Consider the following 22682-nt stretch of genomic DNA (forward strand, 5'->3'; position numbering starts at 1 on the left):
GAGTCCGCTTGCGGACATTGAGCGAGGCTTCAGTAACAACTCACGGATTTTTATCATTTCTATCGTCTTGTGGTCCACTGGGATGTGCATGCATGACTGTATTTGTAAAATGAGATTGTATGCGTCACACGTACAGATGCTGCCATGCAGCCGCTGCATCGTTAACAACCAGCTTTAAAGATGAAAGTGTAATTAAAATAATTCAACAAACTAGCTCTCTGAGAGATCGCATGATTTACTTTCTCAGTTTCGCTTAAGGTCTCGCCTAGGTTGTCTGCGAGCTACGAAATTAGTTTTAAGACTAACGAAAAAAAAGACGTGGATTCTGGTAAAGCAAACAATTTGTGTTGTCAGTTTCTACGCAAGTAATACCAAATTTCGAAACAGTTTCTTATTGTTTTTTATTTTACTAGCGGCCCGGCCACGCTTCCCTGTGGCACATTGTGTTTACTTGGATGAGAAGTGAGTCGAATAATACGTTTAATATAAATTTAATTTTGAAATAAATGGAAGGTATAAAATATCCGTATTCCGTTCTTGCTTCCGTCATCTTTAGTCGATCATTTCCGCATTCGTCTTCCGCTACGCATATGGATGCTTCGTGTTTTTCTCTCCCGTGCGGACTCCCCTTCTTCCTCCTTTATATTTGAAAGCTATCTTGTACTATTCCGACTAAGGATTTCGATTGATTTACAATTTCACTTTGCCATTAAGTCAAGGTATAAAGCTAAGAAAAATCGCGAAAACAAAGCGAAAGGGAATAACGAAACCGAATCACTTTTGTTGTGACAGATCTTGATTTGCCGAACTAAGCAATCACAAATAGCGAATTAGATTAGCCACAAATAGCTACATTAAAGTTGAAGGGCATGGATTTTGTTTGGCGATGTAGCCATTAGCCATTAAACTAGTCGATTTTTTGTATGTGAAATAATTACAGATTAATTTTGTGGAAGTATGGAAGCCCAAAAAATATATGTGACATACTGTACAATTGAAGTCAAGGACATGAATGGCCAGGTGTGCGAAACCGGCCGAAAATGAAAGAAATTTGGGAAGCAAATCTCAAAAGCTAGTGCAAGCCGTGCAAAAAATATCTTCTGTTTTTCAGTTGCTTCCTCCACCTCCACTAGCAAGAGACCCGCTACTCATTCTCTTTCTCGCTCGAACACACTCTGCCCTGTGCAATGCGCGTGTATGTAGAATCTACATTTTAGATGTGTAATCGACATTGTAGATGTAGATAACAGATGTAGCAAAAAAATGTAATATGTAAAATTCTACATAAATCATAACATCAAAAATTTATATATTGACTGAGTACGGGTATAACAGTAGAGTCGCGTCCCCAGAAGCAAAGAACTTTTCAGAATGGCAAAGTTTATTCCAACGAAATGTAAGATACTTAAGGTTTTTGAAAAAACAGTATAGCTACCTCTGAAAAACGCTTAAAAAAATTAACAGACTTCAAAAATACTGCAAACCCTTAAAAAAAAAAGTTCGATTTTGTCGATTAGTGTTATCAATGTTTTTATATGAAAGCCGAGACCCAAAACTTCTGAAATCTAGTATATTCCAGGTTTTCCCGTAGAAAACTAGTTCTAAAACTCACAGGATGTTGAAAAAAGTATTATTCTAGTTCATTATATTTTCTTCAATATTCATAGAATCAAACGCTATACCATAACAATTTTATTTGCTGATCAAAAACTCAGAGTGAATTTTTCTGTAAAAATACAAGAAAGAATACAAAAGCCACTGTTTTTTTATTTAAGGATTCTTTTGAAAACAAGGAAATCTTAGTTACATTAGTTTTTTCTTGAGAAACATACAAAAATTGTATAAAACAGAAAAATTCACATATTTTTGAGTATCCACAGATATTATGTCTCGATGTACTGCTTGCACTTGCACACCCCTCGTACTGTTTCGGTGTGTACTGCTTACCTACTCTCTTCCGATCTGGTAGCCTAATGCTCTCTCTGAGTCCGCCAAAGGTATGTCACCGCGCCAGCTGAGGGTCAAGCACTCACAACAACACCAAGGGCTGGCGCTTCTATTATTTTATACTAAATTTATGCTGAACTAGCTGGGGTTGCTTCACTGGGCTATGCTTTATTAAAAGCAAAGCACCGCTCATCCATTCACTGGCACAATTATAACACTATACAAACACGACTTCTGAACTTTTTCCAATTTCTTTATGGAGCGATCTCCAAATGCGTCCGCTCTCTCTGAGTTTGTTATTGATGTGTCTCTTCGAGTACGGATAAAAAATTACCATGGCCGCCAAATAGTTTCTGCACTTAAATTCTTGACAAAATCGCGGTGCATCATCTGTTTTTTTTCTATGGAACGAATTTTTGTTTTTTGTTATTGTAAAAAACGGTGTTTTTTTATATAACTTAAGTATCTTACATCTGGGTGTAATGAACTTATTATGAACTGCAAAGAAAACGAGTAGGAACGTGAGTCGCTTCTGTTGACACATTTTTACGTTTTAAATTTTTTTGCTACATCTGTTATCTACATCTACATATACTATGTATATTCTACATCTAACATGTAGATTATACATGTACCATTTATATTCTACATTTCCTCCGCTAGGGGTTGCTCGCGCACTGAACGTGGCATGGTGAGAGAGAGTGAGCGAATAAGAGAATGAGTGGTTGGTTTCTTGCAGGATGGGGCGGGGGAAACAACAGAAAATTAATTTCTTCATTCTGGCTTTAATTATGATCCGATCTAATTCAGATTCGGCAATCTGGTAGATATGGGCATTTTCTACGATCCTGCGTTTTTAGTTTTATCGTGTCTTTAAAATTGTGCCTGTCCTTTGTGTGGACGGAAGGGGGCGGGGCGAAATTTTGAAATACACTTGTAGCATTGTGATATCACATGAGTCTGGAAACCAAATTTGGTTACCCTAACTCTTATAGTCTCTGAGATCCAGGCGCTCAACAAGACGGATGGACGGACGGACGGACAGACAGACATGGCTATATCGACTCGGCTATTGATGCTGATCAAGAATATATATACTTTATGGGGTCGGAAACGTTTCTTTCTCTGCGTTACACACATCCACTTTTACAACAAATCTAATATACCCCTTAACTCTTTTTTGAGTACGGGTATAAAAATGTTCAGGATGTGTTCAGAGGATTTCTTCCCACACAAATATATTAACCAAAAATCTGTCTAAAATTTGGCCCGAGAATTGTATTAGCGGGCAGGGAAATGTGGACACACATCTTAACTAACTTCAAACCGATGCACACTGGGCAAAACAGCCAATCTAGTGGATTTAAAGTCATACCTTCTAAAATAATAGAGCAACATTTTTTTCTTGTAATAATAATATTTTAAGGCATTTTAAAAAAAATTGTATTTTATTTTTACTTAAAAAAAAAAAAAATTTAATTAAAAATGAAATAAAATATTTTCAATATATTTTAATTATAGTTTGTTGATAGAAAAAAAAAAATATTTGAATTGAAAAAAAACAATAACGCTCCTCATTGTTTGCATTATTCTGAGTCTGAACTACTACTTTCCTCAGAACTGGAAGCTTTCGAGTCCAGACTTAGCAGTAAATTCTTTACCTCCACATCTAATTTAATATGTTTTTTTTTAAAACGCAATTCACGTTCTGACAACGAGCTAATTAATGGATCGGATGAATACAACAGTGCATGCATTAAATCCTGCATATTGTTTGTACTTGAAGTTTTACGCGTGTGATTGTCTTATATTTCGAAAGTCTTTGTTTCTCGCTTCTAGCGCCTCTTCCGACATCATGCCTATGGGTAAAATTACAGCAGATATTATATCGGCTCCATGCATTAAAATTTTGTGAAGCTAAGAAGGCATATAAATCCACGGATATTCTTTTACAAAAATGTCTGCAGTTTTGTAAGCATAGACTCGAAAGGCATTTGGGTCTACTTCACGCCCAGAAACCATAGCACATAGGATAACTCCAAGTCTGTGAATAAGGTCTTCACTTACGCCTGTTATTCTAGCTGACATTTTTGGATTTTCAAAAAAACGTCTAGCGGTGTTTCCATTATTTGTATTCCCGGAACCAGGCATCGGAATATCTACTAATAACGCCATTTCAGCTCTAAATTTACTTTGAATTTCGCTTTTGTGTCTGCTGACAATTTCTTTGTCGGAACCACGAACCTGCCACTTTTTGATAGGAAGTCGGTAAGCAATATGAATCATGCACTCAAAGCATCGAATCCAAGCGTGTAAAGTTGACAAACTTTTTAATCAGTCTTAAATTGTTCATGTCTTTTGGCGATGCTTTACAAATTCCGCATGTTTGTGCTGATGTTTCTGCAATAACGCTAAAGGTTTTGCCATCAATTATATTCATTTGCAAATTATGCTCAACTTGAAAATAAGAAAGTGATGTTGGCGTTAGATTGGATATTTGGGTCTTCATATTTTCCACCTCTTTACAAATTAAGTCTGCAGTCTCCTTTTCAAAAATTATTTTTATTGGCCTGCAATAACGAGTCGAAGAAGGGCGCTCATTTTTCCAAATTATTGAAGTACCTCGCTGTACCTGCAGAGGTACAATGCAGATAGCAAACCACTTTTCATCGAAAATTTTATTTTCGGGGTTGCTATAGTTTTGCCGATAGCTTGAATGCCCGCTGCTGCCGTCACATCCCCATTTATAAATTGCAGAAAGCGTTTCATAATTTTCTACAATAAATGCATTTTCGTTTCCTTCGACAATCCTCATAATTGTATGATCCAGTAATTCTTGCAAAGGTACTTCAGCAGAACATTCTGTTATTTCGACAATATCAGGATAGCAACGTGTTTTTGCAGATCTGATCGCTTCATAGCTCGGAAAAACGTTGGCTTTCCGCTTTTTTGTGCCAGCTTGCATATGCTTGTACGAGTTTTTCGTGAAACCTCCATCAATGTATAATGCTAACGCTTAGTCTGGAGTATATTTAATTGGAAGTTGAGTGCTTGAATCAACGCATTTCTTAACTTTTTTTAAATCAGTATCCATCATGGACAGCACTTGAGAAGCACTTCGTTTTCCAGCCTTATACAAACTGACTCGTGCTGCCGCCATAAGCTATTTGCATGTATTATTTCAGTTAACTCTGATACTTTAAGCGTCTTATTTTTTGTGTGGCATTCACCGAAGTCTTTAACAAGTCGTCCTGTTAGAGTTTGATCTTTTATCTCTGCAAGGAAGATCATTCCATCCAACCATTCTTTACTAAAAGCCCTCTTCCATTTTTCCATCAGTTTGCTGATAAAATTTCGTATACGTTTTTTGATTTCTTGTAGCTCGTTTTCATTATATTTGGTTTTGTCTAAAATGTTCGCAAAAATATATTCCTCACACGCAAAAAGTCACCTTCCGCCAGCCACCCCAAGAAAAGAGTGCGCTTGCAAACTGACATCGTGCCTAAAAAGAGATAGCTGTGTCAAAAAATTTGCCGTGTATTGCAGCCTAAATTTCAAACTTACAAACGAAAATTAGCCACATTAATAAATAGAAAAAAAATTGAGTCGAATTTGGCAAGTTACAGTCCACGAATGTCAAAAAAGAGCTTCTTGCCTAAGTTAGGTCTGACTGCAATCTTACGCGTGGTATACAGCACATACGCAAAGTCAACAGACTAATTTTTTAAAATTAGTAAATATGTTGAAATCAAACGAAACCAAAACAAATATGAAAAACAATCAATTTTAAGTAATTTGCAAGCAACAACTTTGGAGTGTAAACGAGAAGGAACGTGTGAGTCGCTTCTGGGGACGCGACTCTACTTATACCCGTACTCAGTCAGTATATACATTTTTGAGCTTATGATTTTTTAGAATATTAGAATTAAAAAAAAAATTTACATTTTATTTTGCTACATATGTTATCTACATATACATACACAATGTATATTCTACATATAACATGTAGATTGTACATGTACCATTTAGATTCTACATCTCCTCCGCTGGGGGTTGCTCGCGCACTGAACGCGGCATGGTGAGAGAGAGTGAGCGAGAAAGAGAATGAGTGGTTGGTTTCTTGCTGGATGGGGTGGGGGAACCAACACAAAATTAATTTCTTTATTCTGGCTATAATTATGATCCGATCTAATTCAGATTCGGCAATCTGGTAGATATGGGCATTCTCTACGATCCTGCGTTCTTAGTTTTATCGTTTCTTTAAAAATGTGCCTGCCACAGATTTTCGTTCTTTGTGTGGACGGAAGGGGGCGGGGCGAAATTTTGAAATACACTTGTAGCAGTGTGATATCACATGAGTCTGTAAACCAAATTTGGTTGCTCTAGCTAGTGTGCGATGGGGCTAATTGAAAAGTTTATAAGTCAGTCGGGATCAGTTGATGCTCATCAACCATACTTACTTTATGGGGCCGCAAACGCCTTTTGGCTGTAAAACAGCGGGCTGAAAAATCAAAATTTTTTAATCTTATTTCGGCTCGGTATAGAGCAGTTGTATTAAGGGATTCTAAGGAGAGGGTAAACAAATTGTTTGAAATCGGTTAACGTTTGGCCCTCGCTCATCGAGTATGAAAAATTTTCTTTTGGCCCAGTAAGTCAAAATTTGGGTATATAAGTAGTTCAAGAGTCAGTACTCCTTAAAAAAAAACCGTTCATAGACCGTGAATTACACTACTCAACAAAATTTAACTTTTTCTTTCGGCTGTGGACCAAAATGACTTTTTCTGATAGATTTCGGTATTTAAAACTTTTTGTAGTACTTTATTTTTTTTTTATGGTCTAATTTTTTTTTAAAGAAATGTTAAAATCTGGTATTTTTTTTTTTAATGGTTTTCTTCAGAGGTAGTGCTTCTATTCTTCACATAACTTAAATATCTTATATCTGGTTGCATAGAACTTTGCAGTTCTAAAAAACTGACAAATGCAGCTTTAAATCCGACCCAGACACTTTGTATCTGCAGCTTAACGCCTGGTATTTTTTCCGGAAATTTTACCTTTAAAATTTCGGGAAAAGTCGAAAAAAAATTCTTGCCATGCATTTTTAGTTTTAGATAGACACATTAATTAGGCGTCGTTTAAGGTATTGTTCATTAAAATCTATGGATAAACGGTGAGCTAAAATTCGTTAACCAATCCTAAAACTATAAATCTATAAGAGAAAAGTCATTTTGGGCCACAGCCTAAATGTCGTGTTGACTAGTGTTATATACAATTTAGGTGCAAAAACTAACTAGCAGTCGAATATGGTTTTTTTTCAGAAAATGTCAAAGTTTCGTGTTTTCTTATACCAAGTGATGAAAAGTGCAAAAAGTTAAAAAAAAATATAACTTTTGAAACTTTTGAAATACAAAAAAAAAAAAAGAGAGGAGACAAAACCGGTTTTTTCTGGACGCATCGCATACACAAAAAGTAGTTTGCATGTGTTGGGCCTTCGGTATGCTGTGTACACACCACAAGGCGTGTAGATGGATACAAGAATTGGTTTCCTATGCTGGGAACAATTACAAAAACAAAAGAACGCGGAGCAATGGGCTTTGGCTGCCATTTTTTAAAACATGGCTTTATTAGCCGCTTTCGGCGTAAAAAAACGAAGGAACATGGCAGAACTTTTCATGTATTAATTTCGTTTTTTTTTTTAAATGAATTTTTCATTTATTGCGAAGCTATATAAAAGGTTTACCACAAAAAAACCAAAATAAGTAATGCCTGTGAAAACCAATCATATCAGAACTAACCAGCACATTGAGCAACTTATAGATCGCCATCTTCCAAGAAATGGCTAAAAAGTGGTACATGAATTCTCACCAAGTTTATAAAAATGGATAAAGAACACGCCCGACAAAACCCCAAAGGCAGTTGGTCCCGCAGTGATAAAGAAAGCTAGTGCTTTTGCAGCCTATTTACAAAATGTGGTCTAGCCGAAACCTGCCACTAATTTATTTGTGCTCCCAAAATCAACACGTGAAAATTTGCGTGCTCCTCAAGAACCTATCGAATTCCGGCCAAGTGAAATCCTAAAAGTAAGCGTAGAGCAACTAAAGCCCCGAAAATCACCGGGCTTTGACCTATTTAACTCTAAAAATGTTAATAGAATGATAATAGAAATCCCAGGTGCGCGGTTATACACGTCTGCCATGTATGATTTGTGTGTTGGTATCTATTTTTAAGCGCTAACATGCGAAAAATTGGCTTGTCTGCGGCATCGCAGGTATACAAATAATACATTTACATTTTTTTATTTATTTTCAATCCAATTAGGTTATAAATTAATTATAACATTAATACCAAGCGTGAAATTGATCATTAAAGTGTTTTATCGACCAAAATATAAATAAAGCGTTGTGTTGAGCTTCTAGACATTAAAGCAGCGTACAATTGTTGCAGACTAAATTTTAGAACATTTTCATGAACATATGCAACTTAATTTGCTCAGAAGGTATTCATTTTGCAAGTTGAAATGACCAAATGTCCCACTACGCCGTGAGATAAAACGCAAGCACCTTACATGATCACATAACCAAAGTTGGAGTGCCTCAAGGCAGAGTTATCGGACCAATCGTCAACATCCTGTACACGGCGGATATCCCTAAAAATAAACCAGGTAACAACCTAAAAGTTTTCTGATGACAGTAAAGGCAACTGTCCCACTATACCGCCTTCTTTTAAATGTGGAAAGACTGCTTGCAGATTGACGCATACAAATAATCGAACAAAAAAATGCAATCATGTTACTCAACAAACAAAGCTGCCTTCCTTTCGTTCTGAGCAATGCACGCATCCCGTAAGCGCCTATCTGGACAGGCGGCTCACCAGACGTAAGCACATAGAAGCCAAGAATACGCATCTTTTAATTAAATTAAATAAAATATTCTCCACTGGCTAATAAACACTTGCTCTCCCTTCAGCTTGGACTAAAAAGCCCTAATATACAACTCCGTTCTGAAACCTTAAAATTATAGCTCAGAGCCATGGGGCAACGCAAGCAGAAGCAATGTCGACATTATCCAGCGAGCACAGTCCTGAATCCTGTGAACCATTACTCGGGCACCTCCGCAACGAAAATATCCACAGAGAACATCACAATCGTTACAGAGGAGATACTGAAACAATAATCAAAACAGCAAGCCAAGCTCCCTTTCCCTCCAAATCCCCATGCAATATCGCTGCTACGAGTTTGCAGTCACAGCACAATAATTAGCCAACCAAGCGACCGACTTTCTAATAGGGTTGCAATTAAACTAATTGTAAAATTAATTAGAATAAGATTTGAGTTATTGTTAGTCCTTTATTTAAAAGTGGAGATGGTGATAAATAAATATGTACATATGTTATAGAAAATAAAAAAAGTTTCTTGACCCATTCCTTCCTTCAAGTCAGAACCATTTCGTCTGCTGCTGTCACTGATCGGTTTCTCTTAATTCTTAATTAGTGGTGTCATTTAAATGTTAATGCATCCAGGATATACATTTTTAATATATTTATAAGTTTTGTCGTGGCAGTGGATGTGTGTAACACCTAGAAGGAAGTGTTTCCGACACAAAAAATTTGTGTAACGTAACAGTCAATTTGAGACTTCCAAACCTCTTAAATAACAACGCTTACAGAAATATACAAGGTTGACATTTTGAATTAAAAACAATAAATATTAAAAATACACAGTTTCATGTATTTTTGCGACAATTTCCGTCAAAATATGCATGCAAATGAAATGTAACAGTGCGTGATTTTGACCGAGTCGATATACCCACATCGACACATTGTGAAAGTGAAAATCGGAGAATGTATTGCATTAAGTCCCCCATAAAACCGATTTGATAACACAAGGGAACAAAATTAAACTTTTAGTGTGTTGATTTAATCAATTGATTGATCAATCAGTCATTGAAGTTTTTACTAATTTGAGGTCGCTGGGGGAAGCAACTAAAAATTAATCTCTTTATTCTGGCTATAATAATGATCCGATCTGATTCAGATTCGGCAATCTGATAGATATGGTCTCTACGATAATGCGTTTTTAGTTTTATCGTATCTTTAAAATTGTAGCTCACACAGAACTAGGCGCTCATTAAGACGGACAGACGGACATACAGACATGGCTATATCGACTCAGCTATTGATGCTGATCAAAAATATATAAACTTTATGGGGTCCCCTTTTACCACAAATCGAATATACCACTTAACTCTTTGAGTACGGGTATAATAAATTGTTAAGTATATCAACATAAACTTAAAACAGGGCTAGGCACGGCCCTATCTATTGCGCTTAGGAAAATGCGCTGCTGCCGCTCACGTACAAGTGTATCACAGTGTGTGGCACCAAACAATGTACCGTTTTGCCTGCTGTTTACGCACACAAAAGCACTGCAAAACATGTGCGTGTGTGTGTGCCGAGCACTGACATAAAACATCAGCAAAAATGTTTACATAAAAACATGTATATGTGTGTATATGTGCTGTGTAATTCATTTTTGGAAATCGTAAAAATTCTACGATTTGTGAAAACCGGAGCATACATTTTTGCGATTGAAAGGGTGATTCGCGATTTTCGATAACCGGAGCAATATACATACATACATTTGTATTAATATAGGTCATAATTAGTATATTAAATGGGTATATGTATAATAAAAGTGAAAACTCGAAAATAGCAAAAAAATATTCCCACTAATTTCCAACTTCTTATATTTCAGGTTATAAATATTGAAAAAATGGCTTCAACATCGGATGATGGATTAGTGCTGAGCGGTTACCAGAAAAAACTGAAAACAATGAAAAAAAAATTTTTTGTTTTGTATGAAAAAACGAACAATTCAGCTGCACGTTTAGAATATTACGATACAGAAAAAAAATTTATGCAAAAAGCTGAACCAAAACGAGTTATTTATTTAAGTAGCTGCTTTAATATAAATCCACGTTTTGATACAAAACATAGGTTTGTTATTGTATTATCCTCAAGAGAAGGCGGATTTGGAATTGTGCTCGAATCTGAAAATGATTTACGTAAATGGTTAGAAAAATTAGTATTCTTGCAACGCCATCAGTCAAATACAAATGGTCAAATGCAGTCAACATATGGTAGGTTGAATTAAAATAATTTTATTTATTATAAGGTGACTAATTTCAATCAACTTCAAAACGGAATTGCTAGGAAATTAAGATGGTGTCTCGTTATCTCTTTTGAACCCGATGACTGCTTACACCAAGCATGTCCATTAGGCTGGGCCAAAATTTGAGCAACAAATTTCTGTTTTGTTTTCAAGGGGACACCCCCCAATTCGGTTCTTTGTCATTCAATAAAATTATAAAATTTTTTTCAAATTTTTAGTTTAATGTTTGGGGGTTGCTGCCACGAAAAGAAAATACAAATTTTGGGGTATATACATTAAAAAAATTGAATTCATCGGTTTTTTAAAATAATATTGAAGCTTAGAAACTAGTTCATATTGATAATAAGGAATTTTTATACCCGTACTCAAAAAAGAGTTAAGGGGTATATTAGATTTGTGGTAAAAGTGGATGTGTGCAACGCAGAGAAGGAAACGTTTCCGACCCCATAAAGTATATATATTCTTGATCAGCATCAATAGCCGAGTCTATATAGCCATGTCCGTCTGTCCGTCCGTCCGTCTTGATGAGCGCCTGGATCTCAGAGACTATAAGAGCTAGAGAAACCAAATTTGGTTTCCAGACTCATGTGATATCACACTGCTACAAGTGTATTTCAAAATTTCGCCCCGCCCCCTTCCGCCCACACAAAGGACGAAAATCTGTGGCAGGCACAGTTTTAAAGATACGATGAAACAGTACAGTATCGTAGAGAATGCCCATATCTACCAGATTGCCGAATCTGAATCAGATCGGATTATAATTATAGCCAGAATGAAGAAATTAATTTTCAGTTGCTTCCCCTCCCCCTCCCGCCCACGACAACACAACTCATTTTCCTTCTCGCTCGCACATTCTGCCGCGTTCAGTGCGCGAGCAACCCCTAGCGGAGGAGATGTAGAATCTAATTGGAACATGTACAATCTACATGTTAGATGTAGAATATACATTGTATATGTAGATGTAGTCAGCATATGTAGCAAAAAAATGTAAAATTTTTTTTTTTTTCCAAAATTCTTAAAAATCATAAGCTCAAAAATGTATATACTGACTGAGTACGGGTATAAGTAGAGTCGCGTCTCCAGAAGCGACTCACACGTTCCTTCTCGTTTTTTTCTTAGTTAGTTTTAAAAAATTAACGATTGGTGAAAATGGAGAAGCTCAGCTGAGGTTAATATATTTAGTTAGCTAGTTCGCAAAAATTTGTGCAGGGTTTTTACTGCCAATAACTGATTAATGCCTACATATATAAAAGGTATCAATATATTTGCAATAGATTTCTCCAATTACACTACTCGACAAAATCGACCTTTTTTTTCCTCAAGGATCCAAACCGACTTTTTCTGATAGATATGGATAAAAGAATTATTTTTTTTTTTTTTATGGCAGAACTTTTTTTGAAGAATTTTTGAAGTCTGGTATTTTTTTTTAAAGCTTTTTTCAGAGGTAGCGCTTGTTTTTTTCACATAACTCTAGTATCTTACGTCCTGTTGTAAAGAACTTTGCTATTTTGAAAAGATAAAAAGCAAACGAAAAAGGGTTGTACATTTGGTACCTGATCGCGTTCCTTTGTTCCCAATTGGCAGTTTGTCCCGCAACCTTCCAAAAGGCATTTTTTGTTCATTTTTTCCATATTTTAGGTTTGGTTAACGAATTTTAGCTCCAAAGTCTCTCCATAGATTTTAATGAGCAATACCTTAAACGACGCCAAATTAATGCACCTATACACAAAAAAATAGAGGACACAGGATATAATTTTTTTTCGACTTTTCCTGAGTTTTTAAAGTAAAAATTTCGTAAAAAATACCGCACAAAAATAATCATTTTTGCATTTCAATGCTTTATATTTCCCAGACGGTAAGCTGAAATCACAAAGTATTTGGGCTCAACTTCTAGATGTTTCAATTATCTTTTCAAAATAGCAAAGTTTTTTACAACGAGACGTAAGATACTAGAGTTATGTGAAAAAAAAGCGCTACCTCTGAAAAAAGGTTTAAAAAAAATACCAGTTTTCAAAAATTCTTTAAAAAAAAGTTCTGCCATAGAAAAAAAAAATATCATCAAACTATTTCTAAGCCCCAAATCTTTAAAAAAAAGTTCGTTTTGTTCCTTGAGGAAAAATCGTGTTGACTAGTGTTATCCAACTCATTCAGCAAAAAACTTTTTTTAATTTTCTTGATTAAATATTTTTGTAAAATTCGGTAGCAACCTCTAAAAAATAAAATAAAATAAAATAAAAATATTTAAATTACTATTAAGTCCAAGATATCAAAACTAAGGGCTGTCCCGTTTGAATTTCAAAAAAATTAGCCCAGCTTAATGTCCATGCTATTTAAATCTTTATATAAATCTCTTTTCACGGTATTTCTGGTTTAACTCCTCCTAAACGGCTCGACCGATTCTTATAAAACTTGTGTTGTATATTAATATCATAGGCCTGTGAATATAATAGGTCTGCGAATAGGTCGTTAAGCATTTTTCACCTTCCTACCACGTATTTTGTAATCGCGATTTTAGTGCTTTTGTATCAAGTAATGCTATGATTTAATTGTCAGTGTGTTTTGTAACATGGTCTAATATTTGTCTGTGTGTTTGTTACATTTTTTGTAAATTTGGTCAATTTGTGCGTGTTACAGAGTACCGAGAACAATGCCAGCAAGACGCAACGATATTTTTGGGACTACCAATTTTGTTTTAAACGTGATATTTAATAGGATTTTTACAGTATTAACTCGCATAACTTCAACAAGAAACTATGTGTTGGTGAAGTCGATTCCTAGCCCCCGCTGTAAAGCATGATTTCGGGTTGTCATAAGAAAGGGTGTAACCGAGGGTCATACGTATACCTCGGAGGAATTCGGTATTCGCTTCGTCCGGTCCGTTAGAATCAGCGACTCAGCTTTCTCATAATATTGATTCTGAGCGACTGAACAAAGCTGGTCTCGCCATTTTTGCAGTGTCAGATCCGAAAAATTCAGTTTTTACTTCGCTCACTATACACGTCATTTTGTGGTAGAGAAGATGAGAAAACAACATAAAAACGAGAAGGAACGTGTGAGTCGCTTCTGGGGACGCGACTCTACTTATACCCGTACTTAGTCATTTTTGAGCTTATGATTTTTCAGAAATTTAGATTTAAAAAAAAAATTTTACACTTTGAATTTTTTTGCTACATCTGTTATCTACATCTAATATGTACATTGTACATGTACCATTTCGATTCTACATCATCTCCGCTAGAGGGCGCTCGCGCACTGAACGCGGATGAGTGTGCGAGCGAAAAGCAGAATAAGTAGCGGGTCTTATTCTGCAGAAGGCGGGGAAGCAACTGAGAATTAATTTCTTCATGCTGGCTATAATTATGATCCGATCTGATTCAGATTCGGCAATTTGGTAGATATGGTCATTCTCTACGATGCTGCGTTTTTAGTTTTATCGTTTCATCAAAATTGTGCCTGCACAGGCCGAGGCGAAATTTTGAAATACACTTCTAGCAGTGTGGAGTCTGGAAACTAAATTTGGTTTCTCTAGCTCTTATAGTCTCTGAGATCCAGGCGCTCAGTACGGGTATAATTAGCTGGTTTTCACACACATCCACTTTTATCACAAATCTAATATACCCCTTAACTCTTTTTTGAGTACCGGTATAATTAGCTGGTTTTTATTCCCGTACTCAAAAAGTATGCAACGCAGAGAAGGAAACGTTTCCGACCCCATAAAGTATATACATATATTCTCGATCAGCATCAGTCGAAAAATCTCGTGTGTGTGCGTACGTTTTCTTGCTTTAAACTGAAAAAAAAATTAGATTCAGATTTAACAAGAAATTTTTTGCACCAAGTAGAAGAAAAATATTCGTTAAACATTTTTTTCAGTGCAAAAAAATACCGAATGTGCGTATCCGAAGGCACACGAAATCCGTAGCATGTTTCGAGTCAATTCAGAAACATGCGAACGAAATATGCTGATATTAATCCGCCGTGCTCGAAATCGGTTGTGACTTATTGATGGATTCGTAATGATCAAACACATTAAAGGGGGCATGAGGTGGAGTGAAAAGTAACCTCCTTGGGAATGAAAAAATTTAATTTTTTTAATTTTGTTTTATTTTATTCAATGTAGTCCCCTTTTTACGATACACTTAGTCCAGCGATTTTCTAATTATTTTATCCCGTCCTAAAAATAATTTTCCGAAAGGTCTTTAAAATACTCCTCCTCGGCGTCGATGCTCTCTTCGTGTCAGCTGAATTTTTATTTTAATGAGCTATCTTTGGAGGTTTGGGAAGAGATAATAATCCGATGGAGCCAAATCAGGCGAAGAAGGTGGATGGGGAAGCAATTGGAGCCTGGCCTGACACTCTTTCGAAGTTAGCGTTTGTGGTCTGGAGTCAGCAAACGTGGATAACTTTTTCATATGCATAATCTCGCTCAAAAATTGGCGTGTGCGCTTAGTACTAATCCTTGTGGCATCTGCTTGCTCGCGCACCTTCACTTTCCGGTCAGCCAACACCATTTCATTTATTTTTTGACATTTTCCTGTGTAACCTTATCAGTAGGCCTGCCACGTAGGACTTCATCGGCAGTGGAGTTTCGGCCACCATGAAATTTTCGAAAACAATATTTACCGGTGTAATTGGAAAAAGCATTAGCCACCATAATATTTATCCAAATTTTCTTTTTCATTCTCCGTTTTGTCTCCAATATATTCTTTTTTATAAGCAAATAAATTTAGTGACAAACACCTTGTTGTGAGCTGTGACGGAGTCCGTAAACGACCTCAGCTTGCCAACCGATAAATTCGCTCGCTCCAGCCCAAACACCTCTCTAATGTGAGCCTGTAGGGAAGGGTTTTCACTTTTAGTAAGGCAGTACCGAACTAGTAATAGCTACATAAAAATTCGACTCCAATTTGTCCAACAGATCTAGAAAGCCTTTCAGATCATACTCGTCCAAGCTTCGCAACTTTTCGACGTCCAATTGGGAGCACAGGACCTGAAGTCGGTGAAAGATGGCCCTTGTCTTGAGGGTCAAGAATGCAATTCGGCTAGTAGCTGGATCAGCACTAGCCGCCACTTCACCAACTGGAGTGCCACTCGACGGCGTGAGATCCTAGGCGGGCGCGATGTTTATATTGTCGTCACTCATTTTGTTTAATTTTTAGTTTGTTTATGTAATAGTCTAGTTTACGGTAAACTCTAACGATGCGAGCGAAAGTGCGGTCAAGGGCAGCGAATGCAGGTAGAAAGCTGCGGATACAAGGATATCTCGGTAGAACCTCCAAATGTTGTGAGCTGTCGTGCTTTTCCGACCGCTTGAATAATTTCCAAAAAAAGAAAGTCAGAACGCGAAATCGTTTAAACTTAACAATAGCTTTATTCTCAACAAGCGACAAATTCAATCCGTGTGTTTTATGGCGAAGGGTTACTGAACATATAACTACTTTCCAAGGGTCGTCGGACTATATCGTTCCGTTCCGTTTGCTCTCACGGCTTGGACTCGCACTCAAGAGCAATGCAACTCACTTAGCCCGCTCAACGCTATGCACACGGTCTTGATCTACGATCAGTGAGCGAGCGTTTGATGGTAAGAGCGAGCGTGCATTTGATGTAAGAGCGCCAGCTAACGCAAAGAGCTTGTTGCCAGCGGCTGCTCCAAGCACACCTCATCAACAAATATTTGTCAAAAAAAAAACGAGAAGGAACGTGTGACTCGGATCTTTGCATTCTTCCATTCTTGCTTCTGGGGACGCGACTCTACTTACACCCGTACTCAGTCAGTATATTCATTTTTAAGCTTATGATTTTTTAGAATTTTCAAATTAAAACGAGAAGGAACGTGTGAGTCGCTTCTGGGGACGCGACTCTACTTATACCCGTACTCAGTCAGTATATACATTTTTGAGCATGATTTTTTAGAATTTTAGAATTAAAAAAAAATTTTACATTTTACATTTTTTTGCTACATTTGTTATCTACATCTACATATACAATGTCTATTCTACATCTAACATGTAGATTTTACATGTTCCATTCATATTCTACATCTCCTCCGCTAGGGCTTGCTCGCGCACTGAACGCGGCAGAGTGTGCGAGCGAGAAGGAAAATGAGTTGCGTTGTCTGAAACGGGAGGGGGAGGGGAAGCAACTGAAAATTAATTTCTTCATTCTGGCTATAATTATGATCCGATCTAATTCAGATTCGGCAATCTGGTAGATATGGGCATTCTCTACGATACTGTACTGTTTCATCGTATCTTTAAAACTGTGCCTGCCACAGATTTTCGTCCTTTGTGTGGGCGGAAGGGGGCGGGGCGAATTTTTGAAATACACTTGTAGCAGTGTGATATCACATGAGTCTGGAAACCAAATTTGGTTTCTCTAGCTCTTATAGTCTCTGAGATCCAGGCGCTCATCAAGACGGACAGACGGACAGACGGACATGGCTATATAGACTCGGGTATTGATGCTGATCAAGAATATATATACTTTATGGGGTCGGAAACGTTTCCTTCTCTGCGTTGCCCCCCCGGGCTCGGGCGCGCGCGCCGCTGTGTAGGCCCCCCCCCCCCTCTGTCCTTTCCCCCGCTGCGGTGGGGGCGGCGCTCTATTCTTGGGTAGTCTCGTCCTCCCCCCGCCGGGGCGGGTGGGTGGGGCGGAATATAGGTGTCGTGCGGGGGTGCCGGCGGTGGGGGACCCCGTTACACACATCCACTTTTACCACAAATCTAATATACCCCTTAACTCTTTTTTGAGTACGGGTATAAAAAAACGAATCACTGAATCACGCTGAAATTTTACGTCTGCCTAAATAAAAATGGAATATACGGCACCAACAATTTTGTTGCGATAGCCCGCATTTTGGCGGTCAAGGAGGTTATATTTCACCCCACCTAGTATAGCTATTATTTGGTGAATACTGTGGATTCATGCAGGGCCCTGCATGAATATAAGTTAGCATAAATAGGCGATTCTATATAGCCTATCTGTCTGTCCGTCCGTCTTTTTTTTTTTTAGGCCTATTTCTCAGAGACTATAAAAGCTAGAAAAACCAAATTTTGTATCCTGTGAAATCACACAGTTACAAATGTATTTAAAAATTTCGCAACCGCCTCCACTAAGAATAAAAATCTGTGGCATCTGTGACAAAAAAAAAAAGAAAAATTACCATATTTCATAGATTGCAGAGTAATGATCAGATCGGATCAGCAAAAGAAAACGAAAAATGAAACTGCGCTTACTTGCAAATTCTTTTTGGTTATATTTGTTTTGTCTCTTACCCCGTATCGGGTGCACGAAAACGTTTTTTTATTCAGATACATTTCTGATAGTTTGATTTAATGATTTGTACTAGAGATGGTCATGGACTGTCGACCCAACACGACACGAAAATTAAAATTTTCAACACGCACTAACACGCACGGCTAAAAAATTTCCGAACACGGTCCAGCACGGTCCAACACGAAATATTATACTTTTTTTTTAATACCTTTATTAACATCGATTTTAATTACATATACGTTTTTATTAACATATTCTTGTATAGAAATAACAATTTATCAAGGTTGAGCTTTATAAATGTGTACGGCGTTAATTTATTATTTGTCCAGAGGTAGAAAACACCCTCTCGCTTGTAGCCGAGCTGGCTGGAATATTTAATATTTTTCTAGCTAAAAGTTGATGTTATTTGCATTCTTCCAAAATTTTAGTACATTTGTATCCGGCAAAAAAACTTTAGTTTTTTTGTTCGTCGTGTTTTTTCGTGCCGATTTTGCTCTGCCCATGGACAAAATTTCATTTTTCAACACGCACACGCGGGCGCCCATCGTGTCACGACGTGACACGAAGAAAACACGGTCTATGCCCACCTCTAATTTGTACTATAAATATTATTATAGACATTGACAGAATTCTTAAAAAAGTCTTCAAGCTACGAGTATAATGAACAACATGAGAAAATTAAATATTTGATATTCAAAACAAAGAATCTGGACTTGGCAAAAGGTTTCAATGATGAACCTGAAAGTAAAACCATAAGAAAACGAAGAGGGTGGAGGCAATGATTTCCCGCTCTATGCGAACAATTTGGAAAAATAGGAAGTAAAGAGGAAGAAGATGCACTGCTGTACTAATAACTACTTCTAATAACATTACACCGATCAATGGCATAAATGGTATCAAATTTTCTGTCCTAAAGGACAGAACGTTCCAAGTCGCACAGAGCGGAGCAGTTTCTACGGTGAATGTGATTGAAGCCGGAGTCCCGCAAGGCAGCGTGCTAGGGCCAACGCTGTACAGTAGGCTGGGCCAAAATTGGACCAAAACATGTTTTTTCAAGTGGACACCCTCCAATTCTGTTCTTTGTTATTCAATAAAATTATACAATTTATAAAATACTGCAACAAAATTGTGCTACGCGGCGGGACGAGCGGATTTTCCTTTCAGGTTGGGGGGCTGAGCTTTAACGAAGGCAGCAGCCTAAACTTGGTAGCCGTCCTATCCGTACCCGTCCGTGAAATTATAACACACCTTCTCTATATTTCTTTAGCACATAACCTTCGTGCCTGACCTTTTCTTCATACATGTGCTTTCTTCTTCTTCTTTTCTGCCCTACGTCTGCCCGTTCGAGATGACCGCTAACTATCGATAGCCCGGGTCAAGGGCTCTAAACTTTGAATTCGATATTTCGTTATATTGCCCCCCTCTTAGAGTTGAGCCTCCTGGCCGACTTATTCAGGAACAGGTTCCTTGTATCTCGCTAGTCGGTTTACGTGTACCGTCCTGGTGGCGCGGGAAGGCGTATCTCGTAGACTAGGTCGAAAGAACTGCGGATAACAATGGCGGGGCCAATCCAGTCTGATCGGAGTTTCCGACATCGTCCCACTTTCCGAACGGGTGCATACAGTCATACGAGATCACCCGGATCGAACTGGACGGTGTGGGAGCGTAGGTAGTAACGGTCCTTTTGTTTGTCTGCCGCGGCCTTCAGGTGATCCCTTGCGGCATGATGCGTTTCTCGCAAATGAGATTGTAGTTTACCTATAAAGGCCGTTTAGCTCTCCGCGTCGGGTGTTGGGCGGCTATACAGCAGCTCACACTGCAATCGCATCTCCCGGCGAAGGGAGAATTCGCGGGCGAGAATCCAGTAGCCTCGTGAACTGCTGCTCGGTAGGCCCACAGCGCCCACGGCAGTCGTTCATCCCAGTTCCGTTGATGGTCATCTACAAATTTAGCCAGATAGCTGAGCAGCGTGCCGAAAAACTTCCGATTCAAAGTTCCTTCCTTGATCCGAATGAAGTACAAAGGGGACTCCATACCGGCAGAAAACCTCTTCCGTTAGGGCGCACGCCACCTTCTCTGCTGTCTGGTCCGGTAGAGCTAAGGATTCCGGCCACTTGGTAAAGTAGCACATAACGACAGCTATGTATCGTTTGCCCCGGGTGGTGGTGGGTAAGGGGCCCAGTATGTCGATGGCGATTCGTTCGAATGGGGCACCTATGGCACTGGGCTGGAGTCTGCCGACCGTTCGTCTGGCCGGACCGCTTCTGGCTTGACACGCCAAACAACGAGCGCAGTATATTGCTACGTCCGCGCTTAGCCCAATCCAGTAAAACCGTTTCTTAGCCTTGGCCAGAGTTTTCCTTATACCGAAGTGGCCTCCGGTGGAAGATTGGTGGACGGCTGCAGGATTTGCGGCTGTACTGCGATCGGGATGACAGGGACCTGCTCGCCATCTCGGTTGGTGACCATAAGCACTAGCTCCTTCAGCTGTAAACAAGAAAATAGGTGCCAATAAGCTTTCACATCGGGACGCTCACCCCAAATTTTACTCTTCGGCGCCCTCTCTCCTTGCACAACCCATTCATAGCTTCGTGTCTTTCTTCTGGTGTTCGCTTAGAGGTTCTGGTACTGCTTCTAGGAAAAGTACTCGACCCGCCTTTTCTTCTGCTTTCTCGCAGACTCGACAATCGTTGCAGGGACGGCGAGATAGTCCGTTTGCATTACCGTGGCGTTTCCCAGGGTGGTGCTGTATCTCCATATTGTACTGTTGCAGTCTCTCGATCCATCTTGCTACTTGGCCTTCCGGCTCCCGAAATGTGAGGAGCCATTTAAGTGACGCGTGGTCCGTCCGTACGAAAAATTTCTGTCCGTAGAGATAATGGTGAAAATGTTTGGTGGCTTTAACTACGGCCAACAGTTCTCTTCGAGTTACGCAATAATTGCGCTCTGCAGGACTGAAAGTTTTGCTGTAATATTCGATGACCACCTCTTGACCGTTCTGCATCTGACTCAGTACGGCGCCTACCCCATGGTCAGAGGCATCCGTGTCCAACACGAAAAGCTCTTTTGGTTCTGGAAAGGCTAGGATCGGAGCTGTAGTTAGCTTAGTCTTCAGCGTGTCGAAAGATTGATCCGTAGTTGTGGTCCAGGTGAAGGTGCGACGAGCCTCCGTCAATTCGTGGAGGGGTTTGGAGATCGTTGCGAAGTCGTTGATAAATTTCCGGTAATAAGAGCAGAGCCCTACAAATGAGCGCACCTCCTTTTGGTTTTCTGGTCTTGGCCAGTCAGTGACCTTAGTTATCTTTTCCGGGCAAGCCCGCAGGCTCTGACTGCCCACCACGTGTCCTAGAAAGTTGACATCGTTCTTCAAAAATTGACATTTCTTTGGGCTCAGTCTTAATCCCGCTGCTGCCAGTCGTTCGAAAACCTTTTCCAAATGCTCCTCTGCCGTGCTCGAATGCACGATGATGTCGTCTAAGTATACCAGCGTTGATCTCCAGGTGGGGCCAGCAAACAATCCGTCCATCAGCCTCTCGAACGTTGCCGCGGCATTGGTCAATCCGAACGGCATTACGTTGAACTCGAACAATCCGGCGCCACAGGCAAAGGCAGTCTTTGGCCTGGAAAGTTCGTTCATTTCCACCTGCCAGTAGCCGTTCTGAAGATCCATTGTAGAGAACCAATTGCAACCATGCAGGGTCGTCAGAATGTCCTCCGTTCTCGGCAGGGGATACGAGTCTTTAATAGTGACGTCATTGAGCCGTCGGTAGTCCACGCAGAACCTGGTCGCACCATCCTTCTTACGGACTAATACTACAGGTGATGGCCAGGGGCTGTTGGAAGGACGTATCACTCCGTTGGCGCGCATCTCCGCTAGCAGGCGCTCCACTTCGCTCTTCGCTAGCGCCAACCGCCGGGGTGGTTGCTTATGGGGCCGTGCTTGCCCCGTGTTTATGACATGGTGCGTGATGTCGGTCATGCACGTCTCGTCGTCGTTTCTGGCAAATGATTTGCGATAACGACAGCTCGACGTAATTCAGCAGAGGATTCCAATCTATGGGATCCTCCTCTGACTCCGCCCTCTTATGCACTTCGTCTACCGCTTTCAATTCGCCCAACACCGTTAGCGGTGGCAGGCTCACTTCTTGGTCGTTGAAATTCAGGATCCGTACCACTAGGGTGTCACTGGTAGCATCTACGATGGCACTACCCAGAGCCGTGCCCGGGGGTAGATCCGATACTTCTCCACGTTCTAGGACCACTTGTTTCTGCGGCGTCACCGGGGCGCAGCTCA

At 39.2% G+C, this 22682-nt stretch overlaps 1 protein-coding gene across 6 annotated transcripts in view; it reads left to right on the top strand.

Annotated features, from left to right (window-relative positions):
• Window positions 1–22682, top strand: part of LOC111075308 (insulin receptor substrate 1) — a 119317-nt gene that overhangs the window by 9596 nt on the left and 87039 nt on the right. For 5 of the 6 annotated variants that reach the window (XM_022368499.2, XM_022368498.2, XM_022368501.2 and 2 more), the window contains one exon: window positions 10697–11081. In XM_022368499.2, coding sequence (XP_022224191.1) covers window positions 10715–11081 — 367 coding nt within the window. In that variant the 5' untranslated portion in view covers window positions 10697–10714. Of the gene's footprint in view, window positions 1–413; window positions 463–10696; window positions 11082–22682 lie in introns of those variants that run through there. The other variant, XM_022368500.2, reaches the window with a different exon arrangement.

The sequence above is a fragment of the Drosophila obscura genome, unplaced genomic scaffold (assembly GCF_018151105.1).
Source record: "Drosophila obscura isolate BZ-5 IFL unplaced genomic scaffold, ASM1815110v1 contig_176, whole genome shotgun sequence".
Lineage (NCBI taxonomy): Eukaryota > Metazoa > Arthropoda > Insecta > Diptera > Drosophilidae > Drosophila > Drosophila obscura.